General features: G+C 36.1%; 1 protein-coding gene across 1 annotated transcript in view; it reads left to right on the top strand.

Moving 5' to 3' along the window:
* The window catches only part of grik3 (glutamate ionotropic receptor kainate type subunit 3), a 144,734-nt gene that overhangs the window by 61,059 nt on the left and 71,060 nt on the right, over window positions 1–12,615 (top strand). Inside the window, exons 7-8 of the mRNA XM_047157198.2 lie at window positions 190–333; window positions 1,373–1,480. Coding sequence (XP_047013154.1) covers window positions 190–333; window positions 1,373–1,480 — 252 coding nt within the window. The remainder of the gene's footprint in view (window positions 1–189; window positions 334–1,372; window positions 1,481–12,615) is intronic.

A 12,615-nucleotide genomic window follows, 5' to 3' on the forward strand; every position in this document is an offset into this window, starting at 1 on the left:
CCTGATATGTATTGAGCTGCTGTGTTGAGATATCAGTGCAAACCAGAATCTCTGCTTCCCTCCCTCCTCCTGACTTACATGCTTTTGATGCACCTCTGCTAATGGTGCAGAAACACGGGTGTGTTATTCGGCCGCACGCTCTGCTGCGTCTGCTCATGTCAGCTGAAATAGTGTCCTGCTTTATTTCAGACAGATGCTGCTCTGACATATGACGCAGTCCACATTGTGTCCGTCTCCTACCAGCACGCACCACAGATGACAGTCAACTCGCTGCAGTGTCACCGCCACAAGCCCTGGAGGTTCGGCGGGCGCTTCATGAGCTTTATTAAGGAGGTAATGACTACAGCCAAAGGCTGGGGCACTGTGAACCTCATTCCAGTCCACTGGGATTCACATTCAGATCTGCCTAAGATATGTAGATGAAATTTAGAAGAAATTGTTCAGTGCAGGACAGTATGAACTGCAGTAGTGTTTGAAGCAGTTTGATATAAAACCAGCTCCTGAATTGTCGGCACCATTGTTTTAGTTACAAATGCTATATTTTAATGTTTCTGTTAGAATAACTTTGTCAGTTAAAGTTTATGCTTCTGTATGAGAAAAATACAGAATGCTGTCTGTAAAAAGCTGACTGTAGATGGCTTTTTTTCAACTTTTCTATACACAGAACAGTTTTCTCTTGCTACGTCAGTGGCGTTTTGTCTGCACCTGAAAATCATGCCAGAATAGAAAAAGTGTACTAGATTAAAAAAAGAAAAATTCCTTTTTCCCTTCACCTTAAATGCATGTAATAAACTCAGTGTGTCAGTGTTTGTGTCCTACTTTCCAGATGAACCCATCACTGTGCATTCTACTCACAAGTGAGAATGGCATAATCAGCTCTTATTTTGACTCACAAGAGACTCTGTGATTGTGAGTCATAATAAGCAGATTAGAATTGTAGAGCACTGCTCTGTGTGTAGAAGAAACTAAAATGAGGACTACAGAATCAGTGTGGAGAGTGTCATATCTGTTTGACTGAGTCAGAATAAATGTCCCTGCGATATCTCATCATCCTCTAAACAAGTCCCTTTTGGTTTCAGTGTGAATGAGTGCTTGTTTGTGTTTACAGTGGAGGAGGGGTTTAAGGGTTGTCATGTACATTTCCTGCTTTCTCTCTAGAGTGGAGTGACTGAGATGGTCGATAATTAAGACTGAAATCTTTGGGGAGTTTGTGGCTGAGGCACTGGGATGTAAAACGTAATTAAAAAGGAAATATATGCTCATTCTGGTGTGCTGGCATGTAGTATACCTTACCTGTGTGTGTGTGTGTGTGTGTGTGTGGCTCTGTGTGTCAGTTTTGAAACATTTTCCCTCCCTCTCTCTGTCTGTGCAGTCTCAGTGGGATGGCCTGACCGGACGTTTGTGTTTCAACAAGACCACTGGCCTGAGGACAGATTTTGACTTAGACATTGTCAACCTGAAGGAGGATGGCCTGGAAAAGGTGATGACTCTAATTCACTTTAAGTAAATTAGATAATTCACACAGGACCATAGGAGGACTTAATAATGTAATTTTGCCCATTGTTATTCAGATCTGAGACTTAAATGCCTGAGGCACAATTCAGAGAGGTGTATGAGAATTGTGTTCGTGGGATAGAGTTTGAATAAAACAGACGTGTGTCTCAGTTGTGTATGATAATGACCTTGGACGCATCTGACAGTTGATGTAACAACAATATGTCACTATGAAATTTACGTTTTGGGCTATATACTAAAGAAAGATATTTGGAATGCCATTTGAGGCAAACACTAAATACAGTTGAGGCCAAAAGGTGTATCTCCAAAAATTTGATTATTGTGGAAAAGTTTGTTTTTTTTTCCATAATTTAATTCAAAAAGTGGAACTTTCATATATTCTAGATTCATTACACATTAATCTTGCTTATATTTGAAAAACATTTGAATATTTTTTTTGTTTTAATCTCGATGATTACAGTTTACAGCTCATGGAAATCAAAAATCCAGCATCTCAAAATATTTGAATAAAGAATTTATAACACTGAAATTTTGACCTTCTGAAAAGTATATTAATTTTTTTTAAAAAAGCAGAAATATATCAAAAGCACACCAAGTTGACTGTCTCTTTAAACAGTCTCTAACATTCCATATATTGACATCATGACATTTAGAAGTTTCTGATTGCCCAATTGTCATAGTTAGGAGTTAATTGGGAGTGCACCTGTGACTGTAGAAAGGTCTGTCTTTATAGCCAGTGCCTTTTTGCCCTGCACTTGATACCAAGGGAAGCAACACAGCCAAGGCCTCAGACAAAAATTGTGGACCTGCAGAAGTCCTTTTCCTCCTTAGGTCTAATGTACAAACAACTTTAGCATCTGTACAAACAATTGTATGCAAATATAAAAATCTTGGGACACACAGACACTGCATCATTCAAGAAGATAAAAATCATCTAAAAATTTAGTAATGTAAAATGTTTGCTCAGCTCATAAAAACATGTAGCAGGCTCTGATTGGAACACAAACCTTTGAACAGTAAGAAAAGAACTTGCTGCAACTAAACTGGTGGTGTAGTGGTTAGGATTCAGCCCGCTCACCACCATGGCCTGGGTTTCATTCTCGGTCGTGGAATGAATTTTATTTTTTTATATTTTTGGATAAAGTTTTGCATTTTAAAAACGGACAGTATATTTTCTGAAATCTGATAACGACAGTGCAACAACAACAAGGATGGAGGAGATTCAAGCTGTGCTTCTCTTGATTGTGATGTAAAAAGATTGCTTTGCTAAAGAGGTAACTGAGAAAATGCTGGAAAAGAGACGAGCAGTGGTAGTAAAGCGAATTCAGAATGTTTGTAATGCTAGTCTTAAAGTAAGCAAACAGATTTTATCAGCTAGTGCTGAGATTACTGAGATGAAAGTGTGCGCACGAGCTTCTCTCTGCACTGTTTTCCTTTGTGAAATGCTTATTAAGGCCTGAACCTTGCTGTCCGTTTATCTGTCATATTTTTTAAGAAACTCCATTGTATTAATTCATATTGCAATAAACAGCTTTTACTGTATGCACCACAACAGAATTTTAAAAATGGTGGTTGAAAAAAAATGCTATGTGTACTTAACCAAACAGCATGTTCAGTGCCCAAGACCCACTCCCCAAAGTTCCTGGATTTTGAAAAAATACCACCTACCGAGTAGGGACTTTGCGAGGGCTAAATATTTTACCCACAACTTAATTTAGACCCTGGTCCCTGTGGTGGAAACACACCGAGTACCTCCAAAAGTCCCTAGTTCCTGGGGAAAGTTCCTGCGGTGGAAAAGTGGCATAAGGAATGGGCAAAAATTATGGCAAATTATTGAGAGAAGCCTGTGGAAGGCGACCCCAAGTGTTGTCAATGTCACTGAAGCAATGTCACCAAATACTAACAAAGAACCATTGGCCTATTGAAATCTGATGTCTTAAATAAAAGCTGAAATAAATCTGTTTCTTAGCTATTATTTTGAAATGACCTCTTATGGAAATAAAGTAGATACCCTAAGAGTATTTTTGATTATCTTTAGCTATAAGTGTGCAAATGTGAATAAATTTGACACCATTAATTAATTAATATTATGGTCCCTTTAAAGTTCACAGAAAGTTTTTTTTTTTCTTTTCGCTACAGTAGGAGGAGGAAAAGACAGCATCTTAACAGAACACACTGCTTATCTCAAGCTCCAAATTTTATATGAATGGAATTACTAAAAAAAAAAAAAACTTACTTAAAGTAAGCTGTAGTTATAGCTGATGAATGGTCAGCCAGTTTATGCTTGAAAGTGTGGGCATTCATTATTTGCAGGAGACCTCATTGAATTAACAAAAGCATGGCCATTTATTATTTCGACAACTCAAAATAGCAGGAAGCAGGATAAGTTAGCCTACATCCCCCAAACACATTATGATTTCATAACCTTGGTTTGGTATCTCTGCCTTAATTTGTGCTCACAAAACACGTTGGCACACAATATAGAAAAAAAAGCAACATAATATGTGCTAGATCAGGTGCTATTTTATATTATTGAAATAATACAAATCTTATCTGATTCATTAATATAATAATTACAATTAGAACTATTCATGCAACAATGTACTGGCAATATATAGTACTAGACTCCTATTAGATGTTTATTTCAATGCTTGGCATATTCTCATTCATATATCATTGTATTAATCTTTTTTATTGTTAAAGTGTTAGCAAAGAAGAAAAAAATAACACCAACTTTGAATGTGGCTCACAATTAGCACCTGTTACCATTAACTGGGTTTTAAAATATATTTATTGAAAAGGATTAAGGAAGTGTAATAATTAACTGATATCTTTGCCAGTGTGTATTGCAGTATTGTATAGAATCACACTACATGTCACACTACATGTCCTCTGGGTTCTTTGGCATCCGTCCATTATCCAATAACATTCAGGCAGGTGGACTGGCTAGACAAAAAAATTAACTATACCTGTGAATGTGTGTGAATAGCCCGTGTTAGGCGGCCGCCTCATCCGGTTTGAATTCTCTCCAGGTTTCTGATGTTAGATGCTAATGACCAACCTTTCCCAATAAATCAACTTCCTCTTTGTTTGTCATGTTGTGTGATTCAGATATGTAGTTAATCAATATACTGAATTCATAGAAATAATGTCCACTGTTGTTTGGCAAATTATGCTCTCTTTTAGTGGTGTTTTATGAGAACACATTTTATGTTGGGTCATTTTATTCTTGTTAAATAACAATCTGCATTACAGTATATTGGTACACAAAACTTCATTACTACCTTGTCTAATTTTGTATACATGTCAGAAAGAATAAAGAACAATCTATGTCTTAACATAGTACTTTAACCTTTAGCAGTAAAGCAAATTGGCCTCTTTAAACAATTGCAAAGTTAGTGGATCATAAAATAAATTGGATTATGGTATCCAGCACTGTTAATTACTGTCTTCATTAACAACAAGCAGAGCTCAGGTCTGAAATGCTGTCGTTGGCAATGAGGTGTGTAAATATGGATTAGGTATTATTCTTTTAAATAGCATACATGCATTTACTTAAATACTTGGAATTTGCCCGTGACCTGAAAAGGAGTAAGCGGTAGAAGATGGATGGATGGATGGATGGATGGACTTGGAATTTGTCTTTATTTATGTGCCAGCAGTATGTGAGCAGTTTTTGAATATTGATAGTGTGAGTAGTGTGTAGACAGAGTGTTTAGCAAAACAGTTTGTTTACATGCAGTGTTACAGACACTGTAATTGATTGTGAGATCTAAACTAAAAACAGCTTTATAATTTAACAACTGATCATTTACTTTGTAGTTTAGCACATATAAAACCCTGGATGCACTAATCAAAGGTAATGAATTTTAAATAAAATAAAATAAGCATCAGTGAGACACTTCTGAGTTATAATATATGAAATAACAAATATAATATATATGAAGTACTGTACATACAAGATACGTAACTTCTGTACAATTGTACAAATTAAATCCTCTGAGAAATTTTTAGTAAACTTTGTAGCTGTTAATCTCAGTATGGTGTTTTGAATTTCTTCTTAGGTCTCTTTCGTGTCTAAAAGCCATGCAGATATTCACTGTCATTTTACCTCATTCGATTTTCCCTCATGCTTGGTCAAATTTCTTTCTGTTTCACTGCTGTCTTGAATTTCTGTGGAATTTGAACATTTGGTTCAAATTCAGCATTTTATTCAGTTGTTTATTTTAAAGATATTTCAGTTACTAGAGGAATGTAGGCTTAGTTCATGCTCCATCAAGCTGGTTCTTAATTTCCTGTTTTATCCTTTCAAATAAGTTTTCTGATTGATTACTATAGCTGAACTGTAGGCTATACAGAAAAGTGCCACAACAGAAAGGCTTCCGCCCTATTACAATTCATATCCCAATGATGATGTAGCTATCCATGGCCAAGGGACCAAGAGAGCATACAGTAATTAGCCATGCTATTTAGGTGGTATGAGTGTTATTGCTCTCTCCTCTATCAATCAGAGTGACACTAACCATTCTAGGTCAACTGTGAGCCATATATAAGGGTTTTCAATCAAGTGTGTTTAGCTGCCATTATAGTTAGTTACAGTTACATTTAAATAGTGCTTTTCTAGATGCTCAAAACACTTTTGTGTAGCATCCACCTGGATGATGCTAGAGCAGCCATAGTGCACCAGAACACCCACCACACACAAGCTATTAGTGGAGAGGAGAGAGTGATGTAGCCAATTCAGAGATGGAGATTATCAGGGGGCCATGATAGAGAACTGCCAATAGGGGAAATTCACCAGGACATTTGGGTATACCCCTATTCTTTTAGGATAAGTGTTCTGGAATTTCTAATGACCACAGAGAGTCTGTTGGCCTCAATAAAACCACTTCTAAACCTTTGTTCCCCCCCGGAGGTCTCCCATCCAGGTACTGTCCACATTCAGCCCTGCTTAGCTTCAGCAAGAAACCAGGCAAGAACTGCAGGGAGATATGGCTCTAACAATGGCTCAGGAGTGTCCAATCTTATCTGGTGTGGGTGCAGGTTTTCATTCCAACCAAGCAGAAGCCACACTTAAGTCTATTGAAACCAAAGCTCAACTGATTAAACAGGTGGAATCAGGTATGGCTCCTGTGTGATTAGAATAAAAACCTGTACCCACACCGGCCCTTTGTGGATAAGATTGAGCACCCCTGATGTAGCTTGAACAGCAATTTGAAAGGATACAGTGGCCAGCTCTCTTGGAGAGTATGCTAGCCTTCACCCTTCCAATTCAATGAGAGTGCTAGATGATGGGTCAGAATTGGCAAAGAACCAAATCAGGAGACATAAATACTGTACATATTCAAACTGTGCTGTAATGTCTAGTTGCTTATTCCAAGACACAGAACAGTCCACCTTTTTTCAAAGAGAATGTATTTTTATTTATTCAGGACATTTTTAGCAATAAGGATAAAAAAGACAATTCAGCTGAAGTGTTCTTTTAAAAATGCTTTAATATTACAGTAGCTGTGTCTACAGACACTTTGTAGCTATAAAATTACATGGTATTTTCTTCAATACCAAAATTAAATCATAGCAACAGAGCAAAATAAGGCTAGAATACATAAGGCTTAACTATTTCTGCTACTGGAGGAAGGGACTTGGGAAGTAATCCCTTTTAATTGAATATTAGCCTGCATTTTATCTCATACGGGAATTAGAAGTTTCCTGGGTGGAGAGCTTGCTCTATATTGGCATTAGTGGGAAAGAGCTGAGGGACCCTCCTGCTTTTTGTAAGTAAGTTTAACTCCAGTGGATAATCACGTATAATGAGTTGACATTTAATTGCTACCACTTTGCACTCATGAGAGGTTTGAATGTACGAGCACAATTAATTTGACTCTCTGTGTTTTGTAACTAACGTGTGTCAAATCAAAATATCTCAGACAGACAGCACTATTTGGCCTTTATGGCATCAGTTATAATACACTTGTGTGACTTTGAATGAATATAGCTCAATTCTTGGCTTCCTGAATATAAGCAGTGTCAGATACAGCATGTGCTCTGTTGATCCAGGAAGGTGAAACGCAGCGCTGCAGCTACAAGTGTGTAGGCAGGGATAAATGTTGACAGCCACAGGCCCATCCACACTAATGATTTGTTCAAGAGTGGCTCCACAATATGTACAGCTTCTGTTTCTTGCTGAAGGGGAGTGCTTCTCGAAACATACTTTATTTGTTCAGATATTTATGCTGAAAACAGTAAGATTGCTTATGGCAGAAATTTGTATGCAGAGTAAACCATTTCTGTTCGTCCTGTTACTGAATGTGTCTATGTTTTAATTAGCTGTAAACATTCCCAAGTACAACTTCAGACAGACACTACTTTGCTCTAAAACACATCTAGTGAATTTGAATAAACCAGATTTCTTGAATTTCTGCTCTGTTAGTACTGAAATTCTTTGAATTGGGTAAGACATGTAGATATAGCCACATATAAATATTGTCTGTTTCTGCTTCAAAGATGTTCATGTGTGCCTGTGCATTATTTCTGTATTTAGACCTCCCTGTCAATCAGATCTCTAACTGTACTAAATTGCACTAAAATGGATTTGAAATAATTAGAAATGACAGAGTTGAAACAAAAAATATCGTAAAAGCAGTGCATACAAAAAATATGATTGATGTGCTGAATAAACACATAAGTCTACACAATACCAAACTATTAAGAGTAACATCTAAATTTAAAATGAGTAAACTGGTGCTCCCTGAGGCAAAATATAGAGCTCATCATTATGAGAATTGTTTCTTTACACAGAAAGCACTAGTTAAGAGGGAAATAAAATTTCATTAGCAGTTGTAGGGCTGCCAGTTTAGTGGTACCGAAAACTCTCCCTGTTCATACACATTGTTTCAAATTACAGACTTTAACTACATTACGTCAGACATAGTTAAATAACTGTAATTGACCCATTTTAGCCACTAAACATTACACACTCTTGTCTCCTCAACCCACAACCTCGTCACATGATCAGCGTTTATTCCCACACACCTGAAAGTCAACTGATTACTAAAGACACTCACCTGTTTGAAGTCACACTACTCACTTTAAATAACCTGGACTCTCAGTGCAACCTTACGATATGTCCAAGATGTTCTTATCTGTTTGTTTTGAGTTGTGTTTTTGAGCACAGCTTGCTTCATGTTACAGTTACACCTTTATTTTTACAGCATTTGTCAGATGCTTTTATCCAGAGTTTGATGTGTAATCTTCATGCTACTACAAGTAGGTCAGGGTCTAAGAATACTATCAAGCAAAAATCCCATTAGAGAGTTAGTACAGTGAGGTGGTACAGCAACAAAAACAGTACAAGCTGGTGGATTTTTTAGGTTCATTTAATGCCATACCTGACCATTAGCCTACCTCATGTTTGAGTATTGCCTCACCCTTTAATTTATCTGCTACACTGGATTTAATAAAACCAGAAAGTGCTTGCCTCCACCTGTCTGCTTCATGACAATGAGGTTACATCCAAAACCACATACAATTGTTCTAAATAATAGATTACTCCATACTTTATAAAGCAACAGCTGGTGGTGTAATTTTGTCACATACTACATGGATCACTAGTATGCAAATTTAGATGTGTGCTAGTAATACCAGCATGAGGAAATGAGCCATTACTGCTATAAAGTGGCAAATAAATCCCATTAATTGTATTTCAAATGCAAAACTCTCCATAGTTTCTGGAGAAAGTTTGCTTTTTGATGATCCTCCAACTGCTCTTCCAACTCCTCACATGCACTGCACATCTAATTTCTCTCAAGACAGCTTACAGATCAGTATGAGTGCAAGCGGTTGAATAAGCTTCTGGTTTAGTTAAACATTAAATATTCAGCAAATTTGTGTTCGGTTTTAAACTGCAGGTTACAAAAGAAAGAGTTCATAGAAGATGTCCGCTTGGCTTGCTGTGTAAAACCGTTTCTTGAGAAGGTGGTTAGCAAGTTAATAAACATTAACATTTCAGTGCTGCCTTATGCAAAGGGGTGGAAATGTACTACGGTATTATACTTAAGTGAATGTATAGTTTATGTGTCAAAATCATACTAAATTAAAATGTGAGATATCCAGCCAAAATATACACAAGTAAAAGTAAAACAATTTGCTAACTTTAACTGTACTCAAGTATTTAAAAAAATAAATAAACATTTTAACTGAGAAAATTAAGTAATGTCATGTTTTTATAACTAATCTAAAACTTTTATATGCAACTGTGCTTTTCAGCAAAATGAAAAATAATAATAACTACAGCAATAATAATAATAAGAAGAAGAGTTAGAAAAAGAAGCAGAAGAAGAAGAAGAATATAATACTACTACTATTAATAATAAATCTCTATAGGTGATATGCATGATTAATGCTATGTAGTTTGTCATGAATTAATTGGAAATAAAACATAATGTAATTAGCCAACTCTCTGCCTAACCAGTTACATTAACCACTACTGGAATTGATGCTAGACTAACTTAGCATTAGCAAAGAAAACGGGCTAACTTAGTTAAATATAGCCAGTTGAAATTAGTGAAACCTAGATGGAGTTCATGTGCTCCTGGAAGGCAAAGGAGACACATAATTTTATAACTGTATGGAAAGAATTTATTATACAATACTTTGCTCACTACAGCATATCTTCAAGTGTGATCCTTCAGTCCTGTGAGTTATCCATCTTCAATCCTACATGGACAGCTATAGCAATAAACTGTGTAGCATGAATAGGTTACTGCATAGGGGAAATTGGTACCATTCTTGCTATTTTTCTACATTAAAAATAACTTGATTGGATGCTGTAAACTGAAATGTAAATAAAACATTTATTTTATTGATGTATAGTGTACAGTAATTGGCTGGATGAGTGAAGAAGAGACCTTTGAGATTTGTAATGAGTACTTTGAAGGTCTAACTAAAAATTAGTTTTTGTTAGTAAAAATGTTTTTTTTTCTTCTTCTTAGAAATTAAATTGATTGCAAGAATTAAATTTTAATAACACTAAAGTATAAATAACCCCAAAATAAGTCCAGTCATTCCAATATTTTTCACCCTTGGCTTTATGAATATTAATGACTTGTGGGCAGTGTCAGTGAAAACTGAGTGTGAGTTTGAGAGGCAGAAAATACACCCAACAACAATTTATTAAAAGTATATAGAAATGATTTTGTAGTTAGAGTTTCTTGAACTAACTTTCACTTGAGACACCAAAAAATAACAACCTCTAGCATTAGGGCTGCACAATTAATCGAATATCGATCGCTATTACGATTTTGACTGCCCACGATTAAATGAACATGATCGACTGAGATATTAACGTTTAAAGTTCGTCCTCCACTCATAGAAAGCTCCGCTGCAGATCAAATCAAGCGCTTCCTACACTACAGCCAATCACCATAGAGCGGCGCAGGGATGACGTCATTAGCATTTTAGCCCTCGAGCTGCCAGTGTTGCGCGAGCGGAAACCATGACAACATTATGCTAAATGGCACTACAGAGGTTGTCAGGCACATTAAACATCATCACACCGAACAGGAAAAAACTGCAGATAAACTCAGGGCGCTACAGTGCGACCATTTCACTGGCATTTGTGACTGAAAAGTACTTTGTGCGACTGTGAATAAATATTTATTCGCACCAGTGCGAGTGACCTGTTCGGAGTTGTATAATACAATTGGAATAAAAACTACAGGAAGTCCAAAATGCATCTACACCGTGCAACAGTTACTTTCACGCTTCTTTTCATCTCCTCAGTCAACCGAACAAGTGTGGAAATACTGCAAAGAAGCCATTATGATGACGAGTAACACTGTACATCATCTCCTTCAACTTCCCAATCTCACAACCGCCATCTTTTATTGATCCCGCAAAATGACCTGAAGTTGCATCTGCTCGTGTAGACACAGTAGCTTCACGCGCAGTAAATAAATAATAATGCTAATGCTACAAGGTGGGTTTAATTCAAACTTCTTTATTAAAAAATTCCTCACCTATCATAAGCAAGTGTAGCAACTGTTCGGTCTGTAAACATACAGAACACTGCCGCTCTCCTTCACTAATGCTAATTCACTTCATTTAAACTCACGGTTGCCAGATTTCACTAGAAAAGTCAACATCAGTTTCCATGTTCCAAAACATAATATTATCAGCAGACATGGACACTGTACTGGGGGAACCAATCTAAAACTGAAACAAACAAAAATAAAACCACTAAAATGTAAAGACAGAAAATGTGCTTAGTTATAAATAATTCATTTAAAATAAAAAACAGATATTATAAAAACTTCATAAAATATAAATAAAATGAGAAATGAAATAATGTTTAATTACTATGGGTTGCATTTAATATCAATTTAACATTAAGCTTAGTTCACTATTTCATTAGAAAACTATTAGCCTTTTTCCTAATTTGGATCATTTTTGTGGTAGTCTACTTTTAGAGAGCTTACATTTAACTGTTTATGATAGACTTCCTGATTAAAGTTTAAACAAAAAAAGATTGGTATCTGGATCGTATCAGTTGTAAAAATCTCGATCGGAGAATCAGTAATGAACACCATTAAAACTAAAGCGCTTCCCATCTGGTGGATAAATGAACTCACCCCTTATTCAGATATATACACAATATTCACAGAGCGGTTCGAGAACTGACTCCAGCCCAGAACCATGATAGTGGAAAATGTCTAATAGTGTAGCTTTAAATATATTTAAGAGGCGCAGACTTCAAACACTGAACATTGAGGTTTATTGTATTTGTTTACAAGGTGTAACAGTTGTTTTTTGCATACAGTCTGTAAAATGAACTGAAAATATTAAATTTAGTTTATCAGAAGGTAAATTAATTTGTCATGGCTCACACTATGTTCCTAAATTCTGTCATAATTGACCAGCTCAAGTTTTCTCATGCCTACTTGTGTGTTATATTCTGGCATGAGAAACTTAATAAATGTGAAAGTGCAATGAAAATATGTTGTCACTAAAATCAATTAATAATCGTGATAAATAATCAAGATCTCAATATTGATCAAAATAATCGGGATTATCATTTTGGTCATAATCGTGCAGCCCTATCTA

Source organism: Ictalurus punctatus, chromosome 1 (assembly GCF_001660625.3).
Source record: "Ictalurus punctatus breed USDA103 chromosome 1, Coco_2.0, whole genome shotgun sequence".
In the NCBI taxonomy this organism is placed as follows: Eukaryota; Metazoa; Chordata; class Actinopteri; order Siluriformes; family Ictaluridae; genus Ictalurus; species Ictalurus punctatus.